At 54.2% G+C, this 14,441-nt stretch overlaps 1 protein-coding gene across 2 annotated transcripts in view; it reads right to left on the bottom strand.

Moving 5' to 3' along the window:
- VIPR1 (vasoactive intestinal peptide receptor 1) overlaps nt 1-2,873 on the bottom strand; it is a 29,043-nt gene extending 26,170 nt beyond the window's left edge. For both annotated transcript variants that reach the window (XM_029077713.2, XM_029077715.2), the window contains exon 1: nt 2,602-2,873. In XM_029077713.2, coding sequence (XP_028933546.1) covers nt 2,602-2,658 — 57 coding nt within the window. In that variant the 5' untranslated portion in view covers nt 2,659-2,873. The remainder of the gene's footprint in view (nt 1-2,601) is intronic.
- Nucleotides 2,874-14,441: the final 11,568 nt, after the last annotated feature.

The following is a 14,441-nucleotide window of genomic DNA, read 5'->3' as shown; positions in this document are numbered from 1 at the left end:
AGTGCCAATGGGAAAGAAAAATCCCAGATAATGGAGAGGCACAGATAAGCCACAGTAAGGGTTTCAGTCGATTGTTTCCATTTTCTCCCAGACCAAGTCTCCCACCCGGGCTGCTTTCCGAGCAGGAACCCCGATGGCTTCGGGTTTTCACCCACTTCCGCATCTCTGGCGGGAGCAAGAGACGGCAGACACGAACAACAGCGGGGAATAGCGGTGGCGTTTGTTAAGCGCTTACTATGTGTAAAGTACCGGAAAACCTAAGCTGGAGGTGCCGGGGATCGAACCCAGGACCTCAAACAGCAAGGCACGCGGACTACCTCTGAATTACATCCCCGCGGCCAACTCTCTCCACGGATAATCCACGGATTGGGTCACTGGGAGTTGGCACGCTCTCTGTCGATGCAAACGGTCGCTTCGCGTCTCCCCCCCTCACCGCGTGCCAGGCGCCCAAGCCGTGCCCTCCTCCTCCGAACTGGCACCAGCCGAGCCGAGATTTGGCTGGTGCCCGCTGCCTGTTGCCAGGTGCTGGGTGAATGAAACGTTGGGGGTCTCTGAGCTGCCAGGTTTCCTCTCGGGGGTCTCGCCTCACCACGTGAACATCCGGGGGTGGGGGAGGGTGTCTGCAAATTCATGGCTGGAGGTGGGGAGGAGGCATCTAGAGGCATCTATAATAATAATAATAATAATGTTGGTATTTGTTAAGCGCTTACTACGTGCAGAGCACTGTTCTAAGCGCTGGGGGAGATACAGGGTCATCAGGTCGTCCCACGTGAGGCTCACCGTCTCAATTCCCATTTTATAGATGAGCTAACTGAGGCACAGAGAAGTGAAGTGACTCGCCCCAGTCACACAGCTGACAAGGGGCAGAGCCGGGAGTCGAACCCGTGACCTCTGACTCCGAAGCCCAGGCTCTTTCCCCTGAGCCACGATTATCCTCTCCCAAGCGCTTAGTAGAATGCTCTGCACATAGTAAGTGCTCAATCAATCAGAGTAAGCATTTACTGTGTGCAGAGCACTGTACTCGGATGGGGGAGTAGAACAGACACATTCCCTGCCCACAACAAGCTTAAAATCTAGACGATAAATGGCATCGATTGATTAACTGATTGGGGGGTTTCCAATCGGCATCGATCGATTGATTGATTGATTGGGGAGTTCCCAATCTCCACGTTTAGGTACCCCGAGGGTCGCTATGGCAGGTTCCGTGTCTTAGACGCCTTGGGGTAAACTGCAGCATGAGATCATGCGGTTGGATGCAAAGAAGAACTTCCAGACCTCAGTGTGGAAGACACGGGATGGGGTGACGGGGGCCGGGGGAGGTGGGGGGGGGGGAAGCCTCTGAAGGCCTTTCAAGAGCTGGAGGAGGGGGTTGGGGTTCTCGTCTGACCTAGGGGGAGGGGTGGTGAGCCCGTTGTTGGGCAGGGATCGTCTCCATCAGTTGCAGAATTGTACATTCCAAACGCCTAGTACAGTGCTCTGCACATAGTAAGCGCTCGATCAATACGATTGAATGACGCTGGTTAAGAGGTAGGGGTAACTCCGCTCTAGGGCTCGCCAAGGCACCAGGCCCCACGTCCCGATTCCCCCAATCCGCCCCCTCCCCTTAATAACAACGTTGGCATTCGTTAAGCGCTTACTACGTGCAGAGCGCTGTTCTAAGCGCTGGGGGAGATACGGGGTCATCGGGTCGTCTGAGGCTCACAATTCCAGTTAATCCCCGTTTGACAGATGAGGTGACTGAGGCACAGAGAAGCGAAGCGACTTGCCCACAGTCACACAGCTGACGAGTGGCAGAGCTAACCCGGCTCTCGGGCTCGGACTCTCCCTACAGCCGAGGGTGGGGGGGGGAGACAGATAGGGGGAGGGGGAGACCAAAAGGGGTCCTAGATGCGACCCCTTCCCCAGCTCAGCTTCATCCTCGCCCCCCTCCCCGTCCCCTCCCCAAAGCGCCCCACGTTGAACAAGGGAGGGAGGGAGGAAAGAGGGAGGCAGAGGAGGTTTCCCCGGACCAGTGGCTTGTCTGTCGCACAGGAAGTGCGGCCCCGCACTACGCGGTGCAACAGGAGGGAATGGGGTTAGACCGAAGGTAGAACTTCCCTGAGATCGCGTGGCGGTTTGGTCCCGATGGGGGGCGAGGGTCTTTATGGGGAGCCCGGACTCCCACCTGTTTCAGAGGGTGGCGCGGGGTCCAGGGGGACGGGTGGGGTGACATCTAGGGGGGCCCGGCGGCGGGGTCCTCCCCTCTGCCCAGTTCGGCCCACCGGCCGCCCCTCGGCTTCCGACCGTGCGGAATCGAGGGGAATTGGGGTGAGCCTGCGGGGCCCCTCGCCCCCCTCCCGACCCAGCCACGGCCCGCGCATCTGCCCCCTCCTCCGGGCCGCCCCCCGGGACTCCCCGACTCCCACCCGCCCGGGCAGCGCTCCCGACTCCATGAAGTTTCTTGCAGCCTAACGTCCCCCCGAGTCCCACCCCCGGCCTGCCTGTCCCCTCGCCCCCGCATCGGCTCCAGACCCCCGGGGGAAGAACAAGCGGGGGAGGGGGGGGGGCAGATTTGAGGGGAGGGGGCGCGAGGATGGGGGGGGGGGGATCTTGCACACTCACCCGGGGGACGAGGCAGAGGAGCGCGCAGACCCAAAATCCCTTTCCAGCCCCCTCCATGCCGGCGGACGGGGGTCCGGGGGCGTCCCTTCTGCGGTCCGGGACCGCCCTGGGAAATAAACTATTTCCAGGCCGGGGGGTCGGGGAGGGGGCGAGGGGAGGGGGTCGTCTCTCCGTCTCTCTTTCTCCGCGTCCCGACCCGGGGCTCCTCCAGCACGCACGGAAACCCCCCAAGGCGGGCGGGAGCGCGGTGGGAGCGGCCCTCGAGGCGGACGAGCCCCGGAGGCCGGCCGGCCGGGCTGCGGCCCCTTTAAGCCGCGCCCCCCTCCCTCCCCCGCCGGGGCCCCCCCCCCCCCCCCCGCCCCCCCCCCCCCACCCCCCCCCCCCCCCCCCCCCGGGGGGCAGGATCCGCTCCCAGCCCCGGCCGCCAATCGCCACCGGGCCCGGCCGCCGGCCCGCCCGGGAGCCTGCGGCGGGCCGGGGGAGACCTCGGGCGGAGGGGGAAAGGAGGCGGAGGGGAGGCTAACCGCTGTGGTATTCGTTAAGCGCTGACTAGGTGCAAAGCACCGTTCGAAGCGCTGGAGAGGATCCAAGGTCATCGGGTGGTCCCGCGTGGGGCTCCCGGTCTTCACCCCCATTTGACAGATGAGGGGACTGAGGCCCAGAGGAGAATATTGATGGCTATGGATGGCATCTGTTAAGCGCTTACTACGTGCAAGCCACCGTTCTAAGCGCGGGAGAGGATCTAAGGTGATCGGGTGGTCCCACGTGGAGCTCCCAGTCTTCACCCCCGTTTGACAGATGGGGTCACTGAGGCCCAGAGAAGAATATCGATGGCGTCTGTTAAGCGCTTACTACGTGCAAAGCACCGTACTAAGCGCGGGAGAGGATCTAAGGTCATCGGGTGGGCCCACGAGGGGCTCCCAGTCTCCACCCCCATTCGACAGATGAGGTCACTGAGGCCCAGAGAGGAATATCGATGGCGTCTGTTAAGCGCTTACTACGTGCAAAGCACCGTTCTAAGCTCTGGAGAGGATCCAAGGGCATCAGGTGGTCCCACGTGGGGCTCCCACTCTTCATCCCCATTTTACAGATGAGGTCACTGAGGCCCAGAGAAGTGAAGTGACTCCCCCAAAGTCGCACAGCTGATAAGAGGCGGAGCCGGGATTCGAACCCACGACCTCTGAGTCCCAAGCCCGGGCTCCTGCCACAAAGCCAAGATGCGGGAAGACCCGTTTAGACCGGGAGCCCGTTGTTGGGCGGGGAGGGTCTCTATCTGTTGCCCAGTTGTACATTCCAAGCGCTTAGTACAGTGCTCGGCACATAGTAAGCGCTCAATAATAATAATAAGGTTGGTATTTGTTAAGCGTTTACTATGTGCCAAGCACTGTTCTAAGCGCTGGGGGAGACGCAAGGTCATCAGGTTGCCCCACGCGGGGCACACAGTCTTCATCCCCATTTTCCAGATGAGGGAACCGAGACCCAGAGAAGTGAAGCGACTTCCCCAAAATCACACAGCAGGCAAGTGGCGGAGGCGGGATTAGAACCCATCTCCTCTGACTCCCAAGTCCGGGTTCTTTCCACTAAGCCAACGCTGCTTCTCTAATTAAATACCCTTGAATGAATGAACGAATCAAAGAGAGAGGGGGGCGGAGGGGAAGCGGGGGGCGAGAAAAGGAAGAGCGGTGGAGGAGAAAACCGCCCGCGGGGAAATCCCTCCGCCTTTTTTCTCTCTCGGCATCTCTCTGTCCCTGTCTCTCTTGTCTTGTCGTCTCTCTCCCCTGTCTTGCTTTCTTTATCTCTATTTCTCCGGTCCCCTTCAGTGCCTTTCTCCGTCTCTTCGTGTCTCCTATCTTGCTCTCAGCTTCTTTTCTGTCTCTCTCTTCCTTGTCTCCGTTTCTGTCTCTGTCTCCCTTTCTGTGCCTCTCTTTTTAATAATAATAATAGTAATAATAGTTAAAGGTTAATACACATCAAGCGCTGTGTTAAGGCTGGGGTAGACACAAGCTAATCAGGTCTTACAAAGGGCTCACGTTCCGAGTAGAAGGGGGAACAACTATGGAATCCCCATTTTGCAGATGAGGGAACTGAGGCACAGAAAAGCTAAGGGATGTGCCCAAGCGCTAAATTTCAGAGAGAGGGTTAGAACCCAGGACCTCAGACGCCCAGACTCGGGCTCTTTCCACTCGGCCATGCTGCTAATTTCTGTCCGTCTCTCTCTCTCCAATGTGTCTTTGATTTTCTCATCTATCTGTCTCTTTTTCTCTCTCTCTGCCGATCGGCGACTCTCACTATCCTTCTTTCACCGTTTTCTCAATCTCAGCTTTACTCAGTTTATTTTGTTGTTGTTGTTGTCTCTCAATGTCCGTCTCTCTGTCTCCCTTCATTCCATCCCAAGTGTTTCTGCCCTGGGCTCCCTGTTTCTTCACCTCCCTCTGGGAGATGGCCCCGAGGGTCCCTGAGAACGGCCCCTCCCTGGAGCAGGATGATTGGTTTCTAAAGCAGGACAGAGCGGATAGAACACGGGTCCGGGAGTCAGAAGGTGGTGGGTTCTAATCCCCGTTCTGCCACTTGTCTGCTGGGTGACCTTGGGCAAATTGCTTCACTTCTCTGGGCCTCAGTGACCTCATCTGTAAAATGGGGATTAAGACTGTGAGCCCCAGGTGGGACAGGGACTCCGTCTAACCCCATTTGACTGTATCCACACTAGCGCTTAGTACAGTGCCTGGAACACAGTAAGCACTTAACCAATACCACAGTTATTAAAGGCAGCTTCACCTCCCAGCCCCTGGGCAATCGGGGACCCAGAGTGGGCTTCCTGAGTGGAAGTAGGAAGGGAAAACGTTCCTAGCCATCTTTTCTCCTGCTCCTTGGAAGCAGCTCTGGGGACCAGAGGCAGAAGGAGCGTGGCCTAAGCGGAAAGAGCATGGACCTAGGATCTAATCCTGGTTCTGCCGCTTGCCTGCTGTGCAATCTTGGGCAAGCCACATCCCTTCTCTGGGCCTCAGTTTCCTCATCTGTAAGATAGTGATTCAATACCTATCCTCCCTCCCTTTAGACTGTGAGGTCTGTATGGAAGAGGAACCTTGTTCTACCTGATGATCATGCGGCTTCCCCCCGATTGGCCCATAGTAGGTGATTAACAACAACCGCAATTATTATTAGGTTAAAGGAGGAGGGTGAGAGTCTCCGGGCCTGGGTAGATTTTGGATTATCCACGAGCCCCCGTTATCCAGGGTCCGTTGACCCGGGAAGTGGAGGACAGGTGGGCGTTTCCCTCCTGGCACTCTGTGGCTGCTGCCGGACTTTATTGCTCTGTGGGTTTCATCGGGTAGATTTGGCTGTGATAAAACTGCAGGAGTCACCTCCGGGCTCGAACGCAATCAAAATAATAAATAAATCGGCTGGCAGGAGCGGGCACCGGCGCCCGTGGACTCAGCAGAGCGCCCGGCCACTCTGGTTCCAGGGGCTGGGTGGGGGTCGGGGGAGGGGGGAGACGTGGACGGCCTCCGTTCCCTCCCCAACCCTCCCCCGCCATGCCGAGCGCCAGGTCCTTGCTCATGCAGAGCTGGACCGCAGCCCACCCTGCACACGGAAGAGTCACCCTGGGGCACAGCCACATGTCTGTCCGATCCGGCCGGAGGCCGGGGGATGCCAGCTTGGGCAGGCGGCCAGAGGAACCGGGGAAGGCTTCCCGGAGGAGGTGGCCTCGGGCCGTTCTGGGACAGGGGAAGAGGGTAGAGGCTCCTGAGGAGGCCAGGCTGTAGCCGAGGCCACAGTTGTGGTACGTGTGAAGTGCTTAACATGCTCCCAGTCCTGGGGTGGATACAAGATAACCAGGTCCGACAGTCAGTCCGTCAGTCAGTGGTATCTATTGAGTGCTTACTATGTGCAGAGCACTATACCGAGCGCTTGGGAGAGTACAATAGAACGATAAACAGATACAATCCCTGCCCGAAGTGAGCTAAGAGAAGCAGCGTGGCTCAGTGGAAAGAGCCCAGGCTTGGGAGTCAGAGGTCGTGGGTTCTAAACCCGGCTCCTCCACTTGTCAGCTGTGTGACTTTGGGCAAGTCACTTCGCTTCTCAGTGCTTCAGTTACCTCATCTGTAAAATGGGGATTAAGACTGTGAGCCCCACTTGGGACAACCTGATTACCCTGTATCTACCCCAGCGCCTAGAACGGTGCTCTGCACATAGTATGCGCTTAACAAATACCAACGCCGTTATTATTATTATTACGGGCTCACCCACAAGGGACTCTGAGTCTAAGCAGGAGGGAAAACAGGTAGCAATTGCTCAGATTATAGATGAAGGAACTGAAGCCCAGAGAAGTTAAGATGACTTGCCCAAGGTCACACGGCAGGCAAGTGATGGAGCCGGAATTAGAACCCAGGTCCTCTGACTTGTAGGCCCGGACTCTGTCGGCTAAGCTAACCTCCTTCTCAGTTTGCTCAAAGATGGACAAATGGACCCCAGCCTTTCAGAATGGGGACCTGGGCTTTTCTGAATTCTTTTCTCTTCCTTCCCCCTGCTTGTAAATTGTTTTAGTGTCTGTCTCCTTCACTAGACCGGAAGCTCCTTGAGGGCAAGGATCATATCTACAGACTCCACTGTGCTCTCCCCAGTTCTTGGTACAATAATAGTCTTTATTAAGTGCTTAGCAGGTGCAGAACCCTTTACTAAGCTCTGGGAAAGAATACAAAGGTGAGAATTAGACACTCTCCCTTTCCTTCTGGCAGAGGGGACTCACAAGCAGCATGATCTAATGGATAGGGCACCGGCCTGGGAGTCAGAAGGACCTGGGTTCTAATCCCAGCTCCACCACTTGTCTGCTGCGTGACCCTAAGCAGGTCACTTCACTTCTCTGTGCCTCAGTTCCCTCATCTTTAAACGGGGATTAAGACTGTGAGCCCTCTGTGGGACAGGAAATGTGTCCAGCCCGATTAGCTTGTCTCTATCCCAACACTTAGAACAGTGCCTGGCACGTAGTAAGCGCTTAACATATACCACAATTTGAATAATAAAAAGGCCAAGAGGGCACTGGAAACAGACACAAAAGGAGACACACCGTAGACTAGAAGCTCCTTGAAGGCAGGGATCACTTCTACCAACTTTATTGTACTCCGCCTAGCATTAGTTCAGGACTTTGCTCACCGAAGGCTGAAAACTCCTTAAGGGCAAAGATTGACTACATTACTAGCACTGGACTCTCCCAGGTGCTTTGCACACTGTAGATTGTAAGTTCCTTGAAGGCAGAGATCATGCGTACTAACTCTAGTGTATATTCTTAGCCCAGTGCTCTGTCGGTACTCATTAAATTAGTCAAACTATACTATTTATTGAGCACTTACTTTATGCAGAGGGCTGTACTAAGCACTCGAGAGAGTACTGTATAGCAGAATTGGTAGACCTGTCCCCTGCCCACAAGAGGCTTACAGTTTAGAGGGGGAGAAAGCCATTAATAGAAATAAATAAATTATGGCTATGGACATAAGTGCTGTGGGGCCGAGGAAGGGGTGATTAAAGGGTGCAAGTCCGAGCGCACGGGGGATGCAAAAGGAAGTGAGAGAAGAGGAAATGAGGACTTGGTTGGGGAAGGCCTCTTGGAGGAGATGCACTTTTAATAAGACTTTGAAGGTGGGGAGAGGGATCGTCTGTCGCATAGGAAGGGGGAGGGAGTTCCAGGCCAGAGTAGGATTGGGAGTAGGATGGATTGACTGAGTGGAAACTTCCAGACAGGAGGGGGAAGATGGGAGGCCAGAGGATACAGGGCCCCCATCATCAGGCCATTAGGATTATCTGGTAAAAGACTCTCAGAGAAACTCCCAGGGCCTGTGGTTAGGGAGAAATCAGCTCCTTAGACTGAAAATCAGGTTAGTGTCCCGAGGCCTCAGGGAAGATTGCCACTCTCTCTCTCTCTGACCTGTGTGGGAATGGGATGCCTTAGATCTCGGCCCAACAGGGGTGAATATACAGGTTGTTTGGGTTGTCAGCCTGTCCGGGAAGAGGGTCTCTGGGGGAAAAAGCGGCCGGGGGGCGTCTCCCACCCTTTCTCCTCTCTTGGCACCACTCTCCCCACCCGAAACAGGTTAAGATTGGGTAATAATTGTAATGATAATAATTGTGGAATTTGTTAAGCTCTTTCTATGTGCCAGACACTTTCCTAAGCACTGGAGTAGATGCAAGATTATTACGTTGGACATGGTCACCGTCTCACATGGGGCTCACAGTCTTAATCCTCATTTTCCAGATGAGGTAACTGAGGCCCAGAGAAATGAATCGACTTGCCCAAGATCTCACAGCAGATAAGTGACAGAGACAGAATTAGAACCCAGGTCCTCTTTGCCCCCTATGGGGTTCACAGTCTGTGTCCAATCTATTTTTCTTTTTTATTGGTACTTACTAAACGCTATATGCCGAGCTCTGTACCGTACAAAATAATGGATTGGACATAGTCCTTACCGTACACTGGGCTCACATTCCAAGTAGGAGGAAGTAGGATTTAACCCCTATTTTACAGATGAGAACACTGAGGCACACTAAAGTTATGTGTCTTGCCCAAGGTCATACAGCAGATGTCGTGGAGCTGGGATTAGAACCCAGGTCATCTGACTCCCAGGTATCAAGTACAACACTTGGCTCAAAGAAAGGCCTAATAAACACTATAGCAATAATAATAAGTAAATCTCAAAGGCTGATTTGAGATGCTGATGACTCTGTTCAGAATTGCCCACAGGATTCAGGGGTCCCTGGTATAAAGTCTTTGGGGTATAAAAGGATCTTGGAAAGCAGTGTCTCATGGCTATTCATAGAACTGATTTTATTTCATCGTCATCAACGTTATTTATCGCACGCTTATTATGTGCAGAGCACCCTACTAAACACTTGGGAGAGAACAGTACAACAGAGATAGCTGACCCGATCCCTGCCCACATGGAGCTTACAGCGTGGAGGGGGAGACAGACATTAATATAAGTAATTTATAATATTGCCCAAGTGCTGTGGGGTTGAGGGTGGGGCAAATATCAAATACCCAAAGGTCATAGATCTAAGTGCATAAACAACTGAGAAGGGAGAGGGAGCCGGGGAAAAGAGGCTTTAAAAGGGGAAGGCCACTTGGAGGAGATGCGACCTTAATAAGGCTCTGAAGGCGGGGAGAGTGGTGGTCTAGCGGATATGGAGCCGGAGGGAATTCCAGGTTAGGGGGAGGATATGGGAAAGTGGTTGGCAGCGAGATAGATGAGATAGGGGTACAGTGAGTAAAGTGTTCAGGCTGGGTTATAGTAGGAAATCAATGAGGCAAAGTAGCTTGAGAGTGAGATGACTGAGTTTGTTAAAGCCGAAGTAGTTTCTGTTTTGATGTGGAGATGGATGGGCGACCACCAGAGGTTCTTGAGCAGTGGGAAGATATGCACCACACTTTTTTTGGTTGGGTTTTTTTTTTAACTGATTTTATTTCAGTAAAAACTTATGGGTGACTCTTCACCGGAACCCGGTCCCAGGGAGGCAGGGCTGGAAAGATGAACCGGAAACCAGTTCGGGAGGGCTACTGAAGATCCACAGCGCAACAGAAAGTCAGAAGACACGGAGGCCCTGAGAGAAGAGGAAGCCAGGGCCGGAGACGTAGGGGCGTAGAGGAGAGGGGAGGAGCTGGAGGCGTGGCCCCGGAGGAGGAAGGAGAAGTGACTTGCCCAAGGTCACCCAGCAGGCAGAAGGCAGCTCGAGGACCGGAACTCTTTTTTGTTTTGTTTTCTTACCTTTGGAGGGAGCGATTCAGGTGACAGTTGGCCGGTGTCCTGCCCCCCTGGGGCGAGGCAGGTGATGGATCGCCGATGTTAAATATCTAAATTTAGAATCAGCCGAAAACTGATTGGGAAGAGCTTCGTAGCGGAGGGTTTTCCTGAGCCAGGTATGGTAGAAGAGGGGCCTGTAGATCCTTCTTTCCCCATCCATCTACGTCCGTCCCTTCCCACTCTCCCCCGCCCTGCTCCCCTCTGCTGAAAACCTCCTTTCTTGGAAGTCTTTGAATGTGGGATAGGCATTCTCCACCTAGATGGAGGCAGGGTGGTGGGTTGCATGGCCTGGTGTTGGGGAGGGGGTCCCTTGGAGTGTTTTGTTTTTTAATGGTATTTGTTAAGGGCTTACTTTGTGCTAGGCCACTGTGCTAAGTGCCGGAGTAGATACAAGCCAATCAGGTTGGACCCAGTCCATATGGGACTCAGAATCTTAATCCCCAGTTTATACAGAGAATCGAAGCGCCTTGGCCAAGGTCACAGAGCAGACGAGTGTCGGAGCCGGGATTAGAATGCAGAACCTTCTGACTCCCAGGTCTGTGCTCTATCCACTAGGCCATAAATGTTCACGATAGCTTGCCTTTAGTCAATCGGTCAATCAATCAAGAGGGTTTATTGAGAGCTTACTTTGTGAAGCCCCCTGCCCCTCCCCAGAGCACTTGTATATATTTGTACAAATTTATTGCTTTATTTATTTTATTAATGATGTGCATTTATCCATGGTTCTATTTATCCATTTTGATGGTATTGATGCCTGTCTACTCGTTTTATTTTGTTGTCTGTCTCTCCCTTCCAGACTGTGAGCCCGTTGTTGGGTAGGGATGTTTCTATCAGTTGCCGAATTGTACTTTCCAAGCGCTTAGTTCAGTGCTCTGCACCCAGTAAGTGCTCAATAAATATGATTGAATAAACGAATGAAGAGCTCTGTACTAAGCACTTGGGAGAGTATAACAGAGTGGATAGAAACGATCCCTGCCCTCAAGGAGCTCACAGTCTGCTCTGTGCAGAGCACTGTACCGAACACATGGGAGAACACCGCAGTATTAGTTGACACAATCCCTGCACTCAAGGAGCTTATAGTTTACTGTTGAGAGGATCTCGAGGGCAGGGGACATGTTGGGGGGCAGGGGACATGTTGGGGGACAGTGGAGGGCTGGGGAGGGCTGGCCTTGTTGAAAAACTTGTCTCGTTTAAATGGGGTACCTGTCTCCCAGGGAGCTGAGGGGTGAACAGAGGGATGAGCTCACCCTGTGGTTCCCGGAGAGGGACCGGAGGCCATGACCCAGCCCCTAGGGTGGGAGGGATGAGCCCAGGTCCACGAGTCAGGAGATCCAAGTTTGATTGTCCTGCTGTATGACCTTATGCCACCGGGTAACCTCTCTGGGATCAGCCTCCTCCTCGGGACAATGGAGAGAATCATTACCCAGCACCAGAGGTTGTGGAGAGGCTGTGGGGAGGAGCAGAGCGGTGAGCCAAGCCATGAACTCCCCGAGGCAAGCCCACAGTGTCTTGTCTCTTCTTGCTTTTCCCGGTTTGGTCCCTTCTCCCCACGAGGAGAAGCCTAGGGAGGGGCTGGTCCGTTGCCCAGGTAGCCAGGACTCGACCGGTCCAGAGAGGGAGAGTGACTTGCCCGAGGTCACACAGCCTGCAGCCTCCTCCACCCCTCTTCCAGGATTCAGCCTCGACCACACCAACCCCCGAGGCTGCCTTCACCTATTCCGATTTGAGGCGGGGTCGGTGGCCCCCACCCGAGGGGGAGATCGCCCCCCCACCAACCCTCCGGGGGAGCTGGGGTGAGTAGGGGTTACCAGTGGCGGGGGAGGGGGGGAGAAGGAGGAGGGGATTGCTGTCCATGTGAGCCACACTGAGAGCTGATTTATCTTTCTGTTCCTCTCAGCCTCCCAGCTGTCCCTGCCCCTGGGGGGGTTGTTAGGTCAGGAGCCTGGGGGGGCCCCAGACCAGTCCTGGGGGGGGGTTGCAACAGTGAGTCCACTTCCCCCCACTCCTCAAGAACCTCCAGGGGTTGCCCGCTCTCCTCCACATCAAGCAGACACTCCTTACCATTGGCCTCGAAACACTTCAGCAGCTCGTCCCCTCTCACCTCAACTGGCTGATTTCCTGCTATAGCCCAGCCTGCGCATTTCAGTCCTCTTGACACGGGCCTACTCAGTGTGCTCGGAAGTTTTGTATTTCACCACTGACCCCTTGCCCACACGTTCCCTCTGGCCTGCACATCTCCTTCCCCCGCCATGTCCGACCAGGGATGGCTCTCCTCACCTTTAATGTCTTATTAAAATCACATCTTCTCCAAGAGACCTTCCCCAACTAACCCCTATTTCCCTTTCCCCTTACCCACTTTAAGCACTTGATATTCACCCACTTTCAGTCCAACAGCACTAATATACATCTGTAATGTATTTTTAATGTCCGTCTCCCCAACTAGCTCCTCGTGGGCAGGGGATGCGTTTACCATTCTTTGTATTGTGCTCTCCCAAGCACTTACTACGGTGTTCTGGGCACAGTAAGTACTCAATAAATAACATTTATTAAATTATTTATTAATTTGCAGATGATATGCCCTTCCTTCAGGATGCCTTCCCGGATTAACTCTGCCTAGCTCCAGTCTCTCCCACCCTCTTTATTCCCTGCCACCTCCTTCCTCTCCGGGATCAAACAGCTCGGTGCTGGACTAGGCCTAGGGCCTTTTCTGGGAACTTTTTCTGCCGCTTGGGCTCTGAGTGAAGAGGAAAAGGAGAGAGAAAGAGAGAGAGAAAGAAAAAGAAAAGGAGAGAGAAATAGGAGCCACTCCAATCGGCCATCCTTGCAGGGAGCAGCTGGCTGCTTTCTGTTTCTCTCGGTGTTTGAGTGTGTGTGTGTTGTGTGGGATCACTATTCCATGGACCCCCCTCCTCCCTGGCGTTCCCAGCTTCGGACCCCGGGGGGTGGGGGTGGGGGGTGGGGTCAGTCTAGGAGCTGGGGGACGGCTACCCCGGCCCCCTCTCGGAGCCCCCTTCGGACATTCGGGGTGTCCGCTCTGACTCTGAGAATGATTTCTCCCTCCACTTTCCGTTTCTGATACTCAAATCCATTTCCCTCTGCCTGGGTTCCTAGAAACAAGGCCCCTAGACCCTGCCCAACATTTTTTTTTTAATGGCATTTGTGAAGCGCTTACACTGTGCCAGGGACTGTTCTAAGCACTGGGTTAGATACAAGATGATCAGGGCGGACACAGTCCCTATCCCACGTGGGCCTCAAAATCTTAATCTCCATTTTACAGATAAGGTAACTCAGGCCCAGAAAAGTGAAGTGACTTGAGCAAGATCACACAGCAGAGAAGTGGCGGAGCCGGGATTCACACACACACACACACACACACACACACACACACACACACACACCCCCCCCCCACATACTCTCTTTCTCTCCCCTCGACGACAGCTCAATCCCCGTCACCCCGGCAGCATCCTCCTCCCCTGGCTGGACGACACTTGCGAACAGAGCACTGTAATGGGCGTTCACCATGATCAGAGCGCTGTCCCGATCCTCCCACCCCGCCCCCGGGTTATCCATTCCCGGGACAGGCGGAAGAGGAACCGACTACATTCGGAGATGAGGAGGATTCCGAGGGTGAAAGAGCAGCCTGACTTCTCTTAGCCCCGCTGCCCGGGTTCCTTTTTATATTTTTAATTGTGCTAAGCTCCTACTATGTCTACTATATGCCCTGTACTAAGCCCTGGGCTAGATACCAGCTAATCAGATTGGACCCATTCCATGCCCCACAAGGGGCTCACGGTCTTAATCCCCATTTTACACACGAGTTGACTGACGGGTTGCTGGACTAGGCCTAGAGCCTTTTCTGGAAATTTTTTCTGCCACTTGGGTTCTGAGTGGAGAGGAAAAGGAGAGAGAGAGAGAAAGAAAAAGAAAAGGAGAGAGAAAGAGGAGCCACTCCATTCAGAGAAGTGAATTAACTCTCCCAAGGCCACACAGCAAAGTGACAGAGACCGGATTAGAACCCAGGTTCTTCCGACTCCCAGGCCCGTGCTGTAT

The sequence above is a fragment of the Ornithorhynchus anatinus genome, chromosome 13 (assembly GCF_004115215.2).
Source record: "Ornithorhynchus anatinus isolate Pmale09 chromosome 13, mOrnAna1.pri.v4, whole genome shotgun sequence".
Classification (NCBI taxonomy): Eukaryota; Metazoa; Chordata; class Mammalia; order Monotremata; family Ornithorhynchidae; genus Ornithorhynchus; species Ornithorhynchus anatinus.
Note: the sequence above shows the minus strand (reverse complement) of the source record. Positions and strands in the feature narration are given on the sequence as shown.